This window comes from Enoplosus armatus, chromosome 19, assembly GCF_043641665.1.
Source record: "Enoplosus armatus isolate fEnoArm2 chromosome 19, fEnoArm2.hap1, whole genome shotgun sequence".
NCBI classification, from domain to species: domain Eukaryota; kingdom Metazoa; phylum Chordata; class Actinopteri; order Centrarchiformes; family Enoplosidae; genus Enoplosus; species Enoplosus armatus.
In genome coordinates this window covers 15,467,725-15,484,095 of record NC_092198.1, presented here as the reverse complement: position 1 = coordinate 15,484,095, position 16,371 = coordinate 15,467,725, and the positions used below count along the sequence as shown (strand labels likewise).

At 39.9% G+C, this 16,371-nt stretch overlaps 1 protein-coding gene across 1 annotated transcript in view; it reads left to right on the top strand.

Moving 5' to 3' along the window:
• The first annotated feature begins 890 nt into the window (after window positions 1-890).
• lpgat1 (lysophosphatidylglycerol acyltransferase 1) overlaps window positions 891-16,371 on the top strand; it is a 40,330-nt gene continuing 24,849 nt past the window's right edge. The window contains exons 1-3 of the mRNA XM_070926340.1: window positions 891-1,128; window positions 14,382-14,500; window positions 16,118-16,213. Coding sequence (XP_070782441.1) covers window positions 891-1,128; window positions 14,382-14,500; window positions 16,118-16,213 — 453 coding nt within the window. The remainder of the gene's footprint in view (window positions 1,129-14,381; window positions 14,501-16,117; window positions 16,214-16,371) is intronic.

Here is a 16,371-nt window from a genome sequence, read left to right as displayed (position 1 = left end):
GGTGCAACTGCAGTTTTATCGCACGGGGTTTGTTGTAACGATATCAGACAGTTCCACCTCTGTCCCCAGATTTGATAGAGACTGGCCATGTCAACTAGCAAAAAATGCTAACTTAACCGTTTAGGTTAGCTACACGTGACACAATTTATCTCGCCCCAACAATTAGCTACATCTCTGTCCGTCCTTGGATGCTTCAGCGACATTAATTGGGTGAGTAACATGACCTACCAGACTTTTACTGAATTACAGGGTCGGACTAGATTCGGGATGAGGCACACGGATATTACGCTTTGCACCAGCCTCCAGATACCCAGCGTTGTTAATGTTCAGTATTGTCTCTTAAATACTGGAGTACTTAAGCTTATTAGCTACGTCTATTATCTGTGTCAGTGTGTTTTGCAGTAATGTTAGAGCCCGCGGGTTGTCATTCCTGACACATTTCTTAACATCTGTTCCCATTATGCTAACTACTGTTAGCTAGCATGTCTTGAAGTACTCGACCACGTCCCGTGCGACTGGTCCTTTTATGGTCCTGTCTTTGCATGTATTACTGTTAAGGCTAGGCGACTAGCTAGGAGGAAGTCACGAATAACAAATAGCCACAGTTCAGAATAAATCCTCTTGGATAATGATAAGATAGCGACCACTACGCGCGTGTTACATTTAGATTACGCTGAACAGCCTCACCCTCAAATGGTTAGCGGCAGACTCTCGGTGTTTGGCATAACATTGGGCTATTTTGTGGATTTGTGTGCTGTTCAGAGCACATCTGTTTGTTTACAGTAAGGATAATGTTGTGTACACTCATGACTCGTCTTGTCTTTTGTCAAACAAGCCAAGCCGAGATGCTAACAGTTGCTGTGTCTCTGTTACAGACGGTGTGTATCAGGATGGCACAGCTCTTGGACGGGGCCGGCAAACTGGGCTGGGTTCTGCTCAAGGCTGTGATCCGTTTTGTGTTTATGTTCCTCAACAACTGTGTAGCCATCCCATCCTACTGCTTAAACCTGCTGCTTCTGCAGCCGCTGAGAATATGGGACAGCTCCACTTTCTGGCACATTGAAGGAATCATGTTCAAATGGTTGCTGGCCATGGTGTCTTCATGGGGCTGGATTGCAGGTTATACAGGTAAGATCGTTTGTGATTCATACACATTGCCACATTGATCCATGTGCTACCTTGCATGCGGATATATATTGGCATGCTGGACTCAATGGTATTAGCTAACTGATGGGTAAGCACGCACAAGATTGCTCTAAAACCAGTGAAGTTGCTCCCAAGCCCCGGTTTCTTCTTGGATTTACCAAAGAGACAAACCTCTGTTTCACTGAAAAATATACCTGACAATGTTTGAAAAGCCCAGAAGGTGGATGAAAAAATATTCTGTTTGCTGCACGATAAAATATATCTAAGAATATTTTTTCATCCAGATGGTTAGAAGGGTTTGGGAGGATTGTGGAAATGTATCTTCAGAACAACAATGAGTTTTGTCAAAGAACCTTCATGAGAAAGTGTTTTCTCCCAAACTGGAAATGAGTCAGTTATGGGATTGCATGCTGATACGTCACCTTGTGATGGGCATATTTTACTATTTTCCACATTTCATAGACTTAATTGAGGAAAAATGAAAACAATTGTTGTGGCTCTAATTACTTGATTTACTAAGTATAGTCAGGAAGTGTTTTTGGTAAACAAAAAAAGCAATCAAACAAGCAAACACACTTAACTGACACAAATGGTAGAACAGCAGGATATCATCAGTGTTTGTTGGTTTCTCTCAACTGGATGGTTGAATATCTTGAGGTGATTCAGGCAGTCAGTGGTGTTTGGTTGCACAGAGCTGCGAACAAAATGCTTACAAACTGTTAAGTGGTGAACATGGGGTGCAACACGGCATACTGCTTAATAATGCAAAGCTTTCACCCTATAGAACACCTGATCGTGTGTTGAGCAATATGTGTTGCAGACTTTGATTGACAGTGTTTGGAAGTGAGATACCATACCGCTGTATCATGCAAATACTGACTAAAGTTTAGTTTATCAGATATAACACACACTGTAATTTGCAATCTTGTACTCCTTATATTAATTGTATACACTTGTACATATAGCTGTGTGTGTTAGGCTACATTGAAACAGCAGGTAAAATGGTCCAAATCATGTTGGAATTGGAAAACATTTTCATTTCAATTTTTAATGCTGATTTTGGTCCATCCCATGTGTGCACCTTATTCTGACACAAGCCAGATTTGAGCTATGTGACCTTAGTCTATCAGAATGCGTTTTTGCAGCTACAGTGCATCGTCAATCAGTTCAGGAACACTGAGGTGTCAGGCCACATAATCATTTTGAATGTCACCTCAATGCAGCAAAACTCATGTGACGTATAAATAAAAAAAGATGGCTAAATGTAATGTCAACCGAAAGTCAAGAACCTTAAAATGTAACTTTAAAGAAGCCACAGACTCAAATACAAGCAGCGGCAATGGGTAATGTGGCATTTTACGACGAGTTACACTGTATTATATATGATAATCCCAGCTATGATGTAGTGGCATGATGACACGCCATGTCATAAAGTGCCCTTCATTTTATTTGTATACTTCTGCACAAGCATGCCAAGTCTTAAGTCTTTGGTATTGTTGTTCTGTATTTCATGTAGATCAGCTCAGAAGGATGACTTGTTTAGACTGCTGTCAGATATTGGCCACATTACAAAAACAACTGTATGAACAGTCAGAAAGTGAGAACTGAGCAGTAAATCAGTACGGAACAACAAATACTGGCGATGTAAACACCACATTAGATAAACTGTTTTTTAGTGGAGGGGTCGGCGTCCTGGAGCATGTATGAGCATCAGTGTTGTGACCCACACTCAAGGACACTGGGTCGATCAACCCTGTTACCTTTCCCTCACAAGGTAGTCCCTGTGTAGCCACCAGTGCCCTGCACTGTGTGAATGACCTCTGAATCTGGACAACACAGATAATTTACTGTAGATGCTCCAGGTTTTGTCCAAGGTCACAGCTTTAAGGTCACACTGACACCATATATTTTCACCCATGCTTTCTAAGTAGCAGCTGCAAATGATGTATGTGTACTGTAGCTATCTGTACCACTATTTTTAAAGCAATTTGGCATGCATAGAACTGACAAATGTACTTGCCCAATTCAATGTGATGTGTTTTAAGACAGTCTCTACTTTAAAGTCCCAAGATAAATGTTTGTGGAGTTTCCAAGTTTTCAAATTCCAGTTTATATGTTATATTTATGATGTTCATAAAGACAACTATTTCATTTTGGTTAAGTTGTTCCAGATAGAACATCTTATACTGCTGTTTTGCTCAGCCTGTACTGTACTCAAGAAATGCTTGATGTGTGTCAGGGAAACGGGGATACTCATTCACAGCTTGACACACTGCAGTCTGGAAGCTGGGCTTTGGTTAACTATCAGAGATGAAGGATGTTGCATCACCTTCACTGGAGAGGCAGAACAATGGTGCTTTGTAGATAATATACGTTCATGTTATTAGTACCTAATAGTATACATATACTATGTATACAATACGTATACTACTGTATTTTTTTTTTTTTTTTATCATTTGGACAAAAATACACATGGATTATCCACTTGGAAGTTAAATCTAAAGCTTCTCATAGAGGCTTAGTTTGAATCATTAAGTGAAGGGTGAAGGTGAGAGTATCTATGGTAGTCTGAGGTGAACTGTTATTCTCAAGTGTGCATCATTAAATGTTTCTTGAACTCTTAACTTGAAACTCAAGTAAGAGCTGCACACCCTGCATGCCTGCAGCAGGACTGGTGGATGTTTTTGCCTAATTGAATACACAGGGGATGTGTACAAGAAGCGTTTTTATGTTGCACCAAAGAGACAATATCAGACTCTTAACTCTTTAGTTTGATTTTCTTGGTATTATCTCAAAGACAGGCTGCTTCAGGCACTCTGCAAACAAGTTAACTTGTGAGAAGCAGTTAACCATATTCATATAGCGTCAGGCAGAATACAGATCTGTGATTGCTACAGAAATGTTGGCCATAGAGGTTTCAGGAAGTCAGTGCTCTTGATGTCCACCACGTTGTTATTGTAGAAAAGTAACAATGACAACTGCTGGAGTTCAGCTCAGCTCTCAGTGAGTGAGGTCACCCAGAGATATGTGTTTAAGTCATTCATCCTTAACTAAAACAACTGAGCTTCATCCCTTTTTGAATGATACTAAGTTTATTAAAGGACAGGCTTACCCTGCCCGAGCTAATATTGCTATCATTAGCTTGACTCCTTCACTTAACAATACTCGCAAGTGATTATTGAGGCTACGTTTAAAGAGCAGTAAGCGTTGTTGCAGTAACATCAAGATCCACCACGATTATGGACAGAGGATCTTTAACATCAAACCTGAGATCATGATACTTTAAGTAAGATACTGTGTCTGTGTTCTGCTGCTTCTTTCATCTACCAGCACATTCGCTATGCTCGAGGCTTTTTATTCATACATTTGTATGTCCGTTCAGTTTGTGTCAGCAGAAGTAGAACACAGATGCATGGTGTCATTGGTGCAACAAATTATGGTAATTCCAATTCGTTAACCCACTTTGCAGGATTAATCTTTATTATTTGATAACTACATTTCAGTGAACTGTCAGCTTCATGCGTCAAGAATGACTCATGCTGAAATTACTAAAAACACTGTTTTTTGGACAGTTACGCAAGTTACCTCAGAAAACCACCCAGGTATGAACATTTTACGTGACATTGCTGTTATGTGGGGGCGTGTATTGTCATTTGACCTGACCCCCTTTTTCCCCCCTGTTGTTGACAAAAGCAGCACAAGTGAATGAGGTCTGATCAGAGAGTCAAACACACAACAGTGGACACAAACAGGTGCACTAAAGCCAGCAGGATTAAGTTTTCATTGCATCCGCTCATGGGACCTGTGAAGAGATCAAAGATGGTGACTGTGAGATTACAGACGTTCCACACTTGCTTCCCAGTTTTGAGTCTTTGATCATGTTTAGAATGTGATGTTTACATGAAACGCAGAATAACCGGGAACCATGAATATAACATTATCCAGACCTCTGATCCGTGCCTGCTGTCCTCACAGGGAGAGCTGCAACAGTTGATAGATTAGTTGGATCAAAAATTAATCTGCAACTATTTTGATAGATTAATCATTCACATGTCATCATTTTTCAAGCAAAGCGTGCTGCTTTTTCAGGTTTCACATTATAGTAAATCAAATATTTTTGGGTTTTGAACTGTTTGTTGGACAAAACAAAACGTCACTTTGGGCTCTCTGATATTCTGATGGACATTTTTCACTGTTTTCTGATGTTTTAAACCCCCTTAAACGTAAAAGTTGTTTACCCACACAATTAGATCTTCTAATTCAACTGGAATTTAAGAAGATAACATCTAAATGCCCTTTCTTTTCTTAACTGATGTTTAGCTTTTTTTGTTATTTCTGTTTTGTAAACTCTTTCTGCTCATGTATTTGTTAATTGTAAGTCATTTTGTGCAGCAAAAATGTCAAAGAATTGCTGATTATAGCTTCTCAGATGTGAATATTTGAGAAGCCACAAGCCCCAAAGCCCGAGCTGACATATGCAAATGGCTTGTTTTGTGAATATTTGAGAAGCGTAAACCGAATATCTTTGGGTTTGGGACTGTTGCTCAGACAAAACAAGCAATTTGCATATGCCAACTTGGGCTTTGAGACACTGTGATGGACATTTTTCCCCAGTTTCTGACATCTCATACACCAAGCAATTGATTGATTAATAGACAAAATAATCGACAGATGAATTGATACTGAAAATAATCTATCATCATGTTGTTTTTCTGAATAACTACTACATTACTCAAGACACGTCAGAGAGAGGCAGATAATTTCCTGAGTCCTGTTTGGGATGTTTAGATGCCACAGTGTCCATTTTTCTTTAAAATAAAGAGGATTAAAACCATCATCAGGTTTCTAAAAACCAGGAGAAAAGCTTGTCACATTTCTGTGTACATGCATAACTTGGATTTCAGTGTCCCTGCAAATGTTTCAGTACAAGAATGATCTGCTTTCAGAAGTGCTGAGCAGTAGGTACTGCTGGACTAAATTCAATGTGGATCATCTCACTTTGAAGCTGTAACGGAAACTGCTCTTCATTTGTTAAAGCCTCTGTACAGCCATCGTGCACCCACACAAGTGTTATCAGTTACTTGGCTGATTAGATGTATTCTCTGCACTGTGTGGGTGTGTACAGATCATACTTGATTGACATCTCCTTAACTGTCCTGCATTATCTTTTGTTGCACCTGTTTGAATGAGACAGTTTACAGCTTTATGATTGCTTTCAGTATATCGACCTTTGTGTCTCGTAGTCTCCTGTTTGATGTGAACATTTCTGGTATTTAGAACGATTTTTCTGAATGCTAGCAGGGTGTTTGTGATCGATGCAAAGATGGAAAGTCTGTAAGCAATGCATGAAGAAGATGCAAACGTGTATCTAGTGAAAGAATCTACAATGAAAAGGCTACTCTAAAAGCATTAGCACTGTGCACTTTTGAAAGCTTTTATTTAGGGAAAGGATACTTTTGGTGTCTTGCCAACAGACTTGGTAAAAGTTTAATGTGCATAGTGCATGAAAACATACTGTCGTTCGAGCTACACATGTAGCCATGTCTTATGGCTAGTGAAGAAAGCAAACCAGAATGGATTAATGGCACTGCAGCTTGGGGGTCAGTTGAGAGGGCGATAGCATGAATGGGAATTAGCATCACTTTTGTTCTGAATCCCTGAAACATGTTTGCATAAGTGGAGGCTGATGTTTCATTCCCTGGTGTATAGAAAGACTGTGGGGTATTGATATGGATGAACACATTATGTGGTAAATCCATATTTTAATGTTAATGTGTTGTGATGTAATTGATACAACAAACTTTTAGAAGCAACGGATGGGGTTAGGGTTAGGCTGAGCTGAGGATGAGCTTTTAGCTTTTAATGAGGGCAAGAAATTAAAGGGATGAGACCTATTTACTCTATTGAACCAACATGGATACTACTGGGCTGGGCTTGATAACTGGATTTAGCCTAGTAGCATACTCTTTAGCCTGTTGGGTCTTCATACCGACTGAATGTCACCTGTTCTATACTGTCAGACCATGGATGTGATAATTTTATCCTGAAATGTTTTGAAAATGCAGAACGTCGTGTGCTGTTGAGCCAATTCAATCCTATTTCATCACTCAACACATCTCATATTTAGATGACATCTATGCTGTTTGACATATTGTTTTTATTCTTTCTTTCTTTTCAGTCTTTGACACTAGAGCCCCTAGCTTACGTTCAAAAATGATTATAGCCTGACCTGTGCTGGAGTTTTAAGCTGATAATGATATTTGAGAAGGAATTGTAGACGGGACATTTTTACAGTTGACTAACTAAACTGTGTAATTGCAACATTGTTTGGCATTTCTGTTCTGCAATTTCTGGTTACTTATTGGCCAACATATACACCAAGAACAAAAGATCTGCAGTAAGCTAATACTGGCCTCGCTCTAATCACGATTACTACTAACTGTGTCCTTGTATTTTTATTGTAAAAGCAGAACAAGCTCCAAATTTTGGCTGCCAATGCCTAAAGAAAGTGGGTAAACATTGCAGAATATATTGATTATACAAGCAGAAACTCTTTCACCATTACCTTGCTGGTATTAATTTATCACTGTGAATCGTTGCTCTTCACCTGGTTGACCCAGTAACCAGAAAGCTTTAACTATCAACAACAAATTCCCCCTTTCCACTCTGGTTTGTTCACAGGTCTTATATTTTTTTGGTACTCTTTCTCCAGGTGTGGACAGCCACGTTTTATGAAGGAGGTGGTGTGGTGCCTTGCAGCGTCTCTCTCCTCCTCTAGAGAGTCAGAAAGCAGTGTAGCGATGGTCGGCAAGGTCAGCTGTACACCGTTTAGCTGACCACCGATACCGGATTAGACAGTGTGCCTGCAGCATGGCTGTCATCCTGCTGCGCTAACTGTGTCATCTCTCAAAGACAATTTCCCTAATGTATTCTATCTGACAGATGACCCATCTCTGTGATATCATTTACGCTCGTCTCCCGCAACAATGGGGACTTCAGCGAGCATGAAGGCATGCTCCTTATGAAATGACATTGCCTTCAGGGCACGTACACCCTACACAACCCTGGCGGGTGTCACAGATGTGTCATTTTTCTAGAAGTATGCTCTCGATTCCTGTGCTCATGAGGATTGATCGTATTCTCCCGAGGACAGGAGGTGAAACAAAGGCCTAAATTGAATGTGCCAACAACGCGTCCCCCTACATCCCATTTCTTTAACCTCAAGGAGATCTCCTTGTGAGGATGTGTGATGTTGGAAGATTCAGAAGCACCCTGTGTCACCAGGCTGCAGCTTAGACAATGTTACAAAGTGCATAAAAGAAGGTCGAATGAACATGTTGCTGCTTATATCCTATAGTCAATGCATGCACCAAACAACAGTTAATAATCTCAAATGTCTATTTAAGTTCTTATCTGTAACTAATATAACACAATAAACAGTAATAAGCAACAGGGCGCTTCCTGCATTAGATATTTGCAATTATTATTTCTTGCTTTCAACCATGGAGTGTGTTCTCCAATATCTGCTAATGAACTGCTGACTGACTAAGTTGTGCATTAGCATTACACGACTAAATCTCATTTTGAACATGCTGAATAGCTAGCAGCAGGCACAGTGGGTTGAATTTCAAGGTGGAATGAGACCGACTTGCAACCTTTGTCATCAAAAACTATCCTGTCAGGGAAATGACTTGGCCTTTTTATTGTGTGACATGGAGAAATCGTTAATCTGACAGGTTGCTTGAAACGCTTTCCTCCTGGGGTTATGACAGCAGATCTTACACTTCGTTCAGTGGAGGCTCCACTTGCATATAATTGCACAGTTTTTAACATAAAAGGCCTGCTGTATTTGGATATCTGGTATATAGTTGACACGATGAACAGATTTTAGCCGTTGTATTTCTTATTGGCTCGTGTTAAAACTTGTAGAAACACAGAAAACTCTTTAATAGTATGGAAAAGTGGATTCAAATGGCTCAATCATATTCAGGAGGGGATGTGTGAGGAAAAACTCACCACACATAAATATTATTATTTTAAAGCCATATCAGCAGAAGCAAGGTCTTCACAATAATGCTATGCAAGCAATCTATCAAATGTATTGTTCTTTGACTCCTTAGCATCCCAGTTGTGTTGTGTGCTGCACTGACAGATCCTTTGTCACTTTCTTTTGTACCATGACTGCTTCAATACATATTCCAGATGAAGCTATCACGTTCAGCTTCACTCATGACTGTGACCATATGGTACGCTGGACTAACACTCAACTGGACCCTCGCTGTTCTTTTCACTACTGACACCGACTGTGCTGAGGCTGCTGCTCCAAAAGAGAAAAAAAACAGTTTTGATTTCCCACAGCTGTCTTTGGGTACTCTTAGTTTTGTGGAATGACTTCCTTCATTTCCCAGAATGCCTTTTGACTAACACCAGAGAGTGTGCATGACCTTGGTACTTGTGTGTACAAAGACAGAGCAGCAGTAAGAGCAAGAAAGTGAGATTTTATAGTAAAGAAAATGTGGAAACTTCCCTTCTTACCTGAACGGAAACATTAACTGCATTGCATTCTGGTCTTTTGAGGCTTATTTTTTCTCTGTATGACTTGCTCCTTGATTTGAGAGATCAACATCAAAACCTGATATTTATCATCTTCAATCACAATGTGACGTCATGTTGTGTACAGCAGGAATGTCATTCTTTAAAATAGGAAACACCCAATAACAAAATAGTCCTAGAAGTTATACTGCCAAGAGCTTAAAATCCATGTTAGTGTTTTAAGGTGAATTTTTGCCTGAAAAAAACTTTGGCTCTATATGACTAATTATCAAATTTGGGAAGTACAATCTTGTCTTGTCCTGCACCAAATATGTTGGTCCGATATCTTGTAGCTGTCTGGTATTACGTCAGTGCCATGTTCCTGCTTAATTAACTGTTAAACTTGGTGTATAAAAACAATTCTGATTAATCTTTATCTACCAGCAATCCTAATGTTAACTCCCCCACACACAGAGAGGAGTCACTCACTCACTCTGCATCCTAAGGCCTGACTGATGCAACATTTGCATTACACAGAAGTGGAGCTGGTCAGACCCGCCCAGGACTACAGGGGATTCCCAGTAAACGATTGCAGCTAAATCTTTTCACCTCCTTGGTTCTCTGTTAATATGCACAGCTGTTGGAGTGCGTTTAAATTGCAAAGGAAGCTCATGTGTTCTCCAGGAGGGCTATTGTTGTCACCCCCTCATCTCACAGCCGTGTCTCCTCCTTTTGTTGCAGCTCTCGTGTGTATCCCGTCAACAATCAGATACAGGTGAATGGTTAGTAACGTAGCCTGTTTGCTCTGAGGTCTGACAATGTAAATCAGGGACGAGAAAGCAGAGGGCCATTGGACATCCACTCCTGTAGGTGCTGATAGAGACACGGGTCATTGTCTGGTTGTCAAGTAGAAGCACTGTATCACAGAAAATTATTGACAGTAGAAAGGGTTCACTGAATTACCACATACAGTAGTAGACTCCTATTGAGGACCATGCTGTTAGTAATTATCATTAAACATTAATGATGTGTATATCTCCCTTTCAAATGATTTGATATTTGTCTGGATGCATGATCCACGATCTGATATAAAAACGGTAGTGATACATTTCTATTAATATGAAACACTGTGATTCAAAGCCTCTTTGATAAGATTCAGCCACAATTTAACTTTGATTCGGTTCAGAATTAATAGAACTTGATAGTTTTATATCTGTATTTATTACTTGTATATTGTTTTTTCTTTTTAAAAAAATACTTCTAATTCTTATTGACACAGTGCTGTCTGCTGTGTGTTTCTGCACCTTTCTGTCTTTGCTGCTGTGACGTGTAAATTTCCCCGCTGTGGGATTAATAAAAGTCTAAGTCTTTTACTTGTTCATGAATTAAAGTGTCTTAGTTGTGAGTAAATGAATATATTTTATATAGCGCTTTCATCCAAAGCACTCATTCACACACCAATGGCAGTGTCCCGTCCAAGGACACTTTGAAACATGGATAGGAGGAGGTGGGGATCAAAACTGTGATCAATGGATGACCCACTGTACCTCCTAATGAAAGAATATTTGCTGTGTTTTATTTCAAGTACTGAATCAGAGATTTACCACACCAGTAATAGAAGACGTGCAGTGATAACTTCTTAAGTCGTCTTTAAGCCGCTTGAATTTTTCACTGAAATGCCGATGACTGGGTGTTGTGTACGTTGGTTCCTGGGGCAGAGGATTGATATTTTCAACATGGCTTTATGGATACATGTCCTTGTAAATAGGATCAGAGTGCTTTGGAGGTAGTGCTAGCCGCTGATGACAACGCGAGTTGTCTCTTTGTGACTGCACCTGTGTGTAACTGTACGGTCTGGGCACATGTTTCTTTCTTGAATTACAAGTGAGGTTTGTGGTGTCACCAGCATGTCAGTGTGAAAAGTTTGTCAGGAAACGTGTGTCTGTGTGTGTTTGTGAGTGAGTGGAGACCGTAGCTAAGATCAGTTTTTGACAGCTGCTTTGATCAGTGTAGCCGTACTGTATCTCAGATTGTTGAATCAGTTTTCTTATACGTCATTTCTTTTTTTAATTGTTTTAGTGGTGCAAATAAATAGTTCATGGTAATCTTTAAGACGTTTGGTGTACTTTTATGCGTACTCACTTATAATGAGTACACTTAAGTCAGAGGATTTACATATTACAGTGCCAATATGCGTGATCTTAAGCCAGATCCTAGACTGGTTACAAGACCACAGAACCTTTGATATCCCATTTCTTGTGGTTTGCGTGTTGTGGCTGCATCACCTGTTAAAGCTGTCATTTCAATCATTACAAGCCCATGCTTCCTGCTGCATGCCATGGACACCAAGATCATCACATAAGCTCTGATCGACGTGAATGAACCACAGCTTGACTGATCATTGATTTGGTGTCTAAATCACTAATTCACCTTCATTTTATTCATCCAAACTATTTGGCGATGACATTGGAATGAAGCTGGCTGTAAAGTCACAAAATGAGTAGTATCTCGACAACATTTTGTCGGATCATGATCAAAATTGTTCTGTGGGTAGATAAGACCTCGGTGTACCTGTGTGCAGTGTACCCTGCTTGATGTGCCTGTACTTGGCCCAAAGAACTGCAGCTTGCAGCTATATTTTGCTATGTATTATTTTTATCACTTTGACAGCAAACAAAGCCCTGGTTCTGTTCTCAGCCTTACATGGATGCCTTATGTGGTTTCAATGAAGAGGGAAGCATTATTTATGGATCCTAGACATGCAAATGAGCCTGATCTCCTGTTGTGGCAGGATGTAGGCCTAACCTACTGCTTAAATCCAAATGAAAAATGTTATTTCAGGCAGGGAGCTCCCATACTAATAAGTCCCCCAGTCATGTTCTATGTTGACACAAAGTCTGATGATGGTTACATTTTATACTGAGGATATTCAGACTGTAGTCTTTGTCAAGCACCTGCTGTGGGCTTTTCTAAAAATAAATGAATGCTACCTAAAAAAAGAAATAGGTGCACAAGTGCAATGTCTGATACTAAGTAGAAATGATTGTGCTAATATTTTATATTCATTAAGATAGTTCAGTACATTTAGTCCATGTTGGGAAAATGTAATTGTGACTCAAGAAACTGATACTGAGATAACGGAATGCCATAAAATGCCCATACATAAGTTACTTGTAATGCTTTTCGAGCCATGACTGCATTTAATATTTAATTTCTTGAACAATGTTGAAAAGTTAGAAATGCTAACATTGATATACTTCATACACAATGTGACACTAATAATATTGATTTTGATAAACAACATGATACAGTAACTCAAGTTACTACACACAAGTTGTTAGATATTCAGCCATTTGTATTGCTTGCATAGCTTGTACATGCCGTAGCTGTACCTGAACCACGCATGACCGTTCAGTGTGCGGATGAATCTCAGATGATCAGACAAGGATTTGAAAGTCTGGTACTATGTAACAAAATGACAAACTATCCCTTTTGTTTTTCTTGGACTGTTTCCTCTGCTCTGCTCCGAGTGGTTAATAGTGAAAGTGATTGTGATACCATTTCCTGAAACTCACTTCTCCTTTCTCATTTCAAACCACATGGCCAACATTTTGTCATTCCCTTTCAACATTAATCAATACACATGAAGACTAATGTAATCCAGTATAAATGCCTCGAAATCTAGCTTTAAATGTTCCCTTTACATGATGTAATCATCCAACCCGCTTACTGAAGGTAGGAGCATGGAAATAAACGTTTGCTCTCTGATCCTGGCAGGGAGGATATGCAGATCAGACAGGTGCCAGGTTGTGTGTCGACAGGGAGTGTCAGGACACTTGTGGATTTAGGAACAACCGACAACAAGGGACCATCAAGTCAGTTTTAAAGGATGCCGTGTTCACTCTCGATATAGACAAATTGGGTTTCAGTGTGTATACCAGAGATGGCTTACCTCACTCCATCTTAGTTGTGTTGACACCATGAACCACACCTATTTCGCATTCCATGATGTTTAAAGCAAACTAACCCTAACCCTTCACTAAGGAGTTTGCCTTTGGTCCCAATGTGTGTTAATTTTTTAGCATAGTACCTTTGAAACCTTATCGATGAACTTTGGAAAGAGTTTTTGATATGCATCAGGATCCAGGTGCAGATCGGTGTTAGTGAGTGTGCTTATTTCTTATGAACTGCTGTGCTTGAATGAAAAACAGATGTATGTTGCGACGGTATTTTTAAAGTTGATCCAGGTCTACATGGACAATATTTTCTAATATTTAAATTAAAACGCCACTGTGCATTTTTGTCAATGGTATGCACTTGCTGAGACCTCTCTATTTAAAGGTACCTTGTGGAGTTCAAGGGCGACGTAATACAGATTCCTGCCAATGGTTTTACACACTTTTACTGACTGACTGTAATGTGCCAAGAAACAATGCAGCGAAGGAGAAGACCACTATCTAGCAAACATAGATGTTAACAATGCATGATTTCAAATATTTTTAGAAACTGTCTTTGTTTGTTTAATGAGGATGCAAATGCATTCGACATGTTTGTTAGACCACAAATATACACACAACCAGTGCAGGTGACAAACTCAATTTAAACAGAAACATTGTTTACAAGAAATCCACGGGTCACTTTTAAAAGATAGCATTTGCACAACCTGTCATAATATGTCTTTCTGTTTTTATTTTGCCTCGCAGTAACAGAGTGGGGTGACGACGTACGGTCCATTTCTGAAGAAGAAGCCATGGTTATTGTCAACCACCAATCCACAGGAGACGTGTGCACCCTCATGATGTGCCTGCAAGACAAGGGCACGGTAAGAAAAGAAAGAAATGTGTTACCTCATGCATGTCCCTTTTTTAGGAAATCCAAGACTAACAATGTTAAGGAGGGAATTAATCATAAATCGTAGCCATGCAGTAGTTTGAACCTGCTGGGCACTTGGCACCTGGAACATGTTTGTATGTGGTACTGCAAATATGGAGTTCCTGTAGAATTGCACACATTGCTCTAAAAACCCTCTGAGCCTAAAAGCATGTTGGTATAAGGATGTTTGTCAAAGGTTAGCCAATGTCTTAATTGTCGGTTTAGTTGCACAAAGTTAAGTGTTTATGAGAACGAGGTTCAGTTCAAATTAAGAGAAAGGTCCTCTTTGAATTATCTTACACTATTAGTTATCAAGTCATGATGTTTAGTATTCATTCCAGAGTTGGTTTGTAATGAAATCTTATTTATGATTGACTTTTTGTACTCTGTGGTTTTGTTCATGTCACATATTGACTGTTTGATGGCAGGTGGGAATTCTTTTTGTAGAACAGGAAGGAGCCATAATGATGGGGTATTGCGTTATTGAGTAGAGACAGACAGCAGCGCAAAACAGTGCCGGTGGTTTGCAGCATTCAAATTACAAAATGCGAGTTTCGGGTGTTCAGGCAGCGGACAGCAGATGTACAAAGATTCCAGCGGTGGCTGCTTTGCATTCCTACACGCTGATCACTTTCATAGAAAATGACACGTCATGTGCACCTACAAAAGTCAGATAGTTGTCTGGCAACATAAACATGAATGCAGATCAACTATAACGTGTGTTGTGTAGTTGGATATATTTGGCACACAAAGTTAGCTATTACAGAGAGAGTTGGAGAAAGCTGAGAAGCTGGTAGGAAAAGACTTTCTTTGTGTGGTTGTACGGCTGGAACAAAGAGAAAAAGTTGCATATTGAAATGTATCTGCATTAATTGGACATGACGTCTGACTGGGAAGTAACTGCCCAGTAGAGCACATTCCTACTCAAAGCGTACAACTCCAGACTGTCAGTCACTTTGTAGCTGTATTAACTGATCTTTTTTCCTCAGTGTTAATGGGATATTGTTATTAACCAGATGTGCATTAATCACATGCAGAAATAACTTATTTTTCCTGAAAAATTTCATCAGCGGCAGAAGTGAGTTTGAATATAGAACATCAGGAGAGAAAAGTCACATTGTCGGTCAAGTCTGTCACTTTTCACTCAAAGAATCGATTATTTGACTCCATCTTCACAACACACGGTACAAATCATCCTGAGAGTGGCTGTGAATTTCTGGGGTGGTGGGGGCAGCTGTGTTGTTGTGTGTTTATTTTTTTGTATTTTTGGCTCAGGCTGGCACTGCACTGGAGCTGCCGAGCTGCGCTGCACAAACATGATGACATGATCCGCCTCAACAACTGCATCCCTGGCCCAGTTTATCCTCTTAGCACTGAAAGGACAGTAAGCCAAAGCTGCATCGGTGCAGGTCATGAGGGTGGAAGTGCTCAGGGGGGCTGTATCAGTTTGGGGCACTGGCACCGAAACCAAAATCACATGCTTTTGCTTACAGGCAAATGTGGGATTGAGTGAAATTACGCTGGATTTGTTACAGATTTTCATTGTATTTCTCCTCTCTTTTTTCAGGTGGTACAAAAAATGATGTGGTTGATGGACCATGTGTTCAAATACACCAACTTTGGCCTAGTGTCCCTGATCCATGGGGACTTCTTCATCAGACAGGTAAGAGACCCACAATTGGCACCAAAAGTCAATTGTGTGACATGTTGCAGTGTTTGACATATTTTTTTATTGTCACGCCTGTTATTTAACCATCAGAAGCTGAACATTAACATGCTATGCTTCACATTGTTAACACTATACACATTTACATCTGTCCA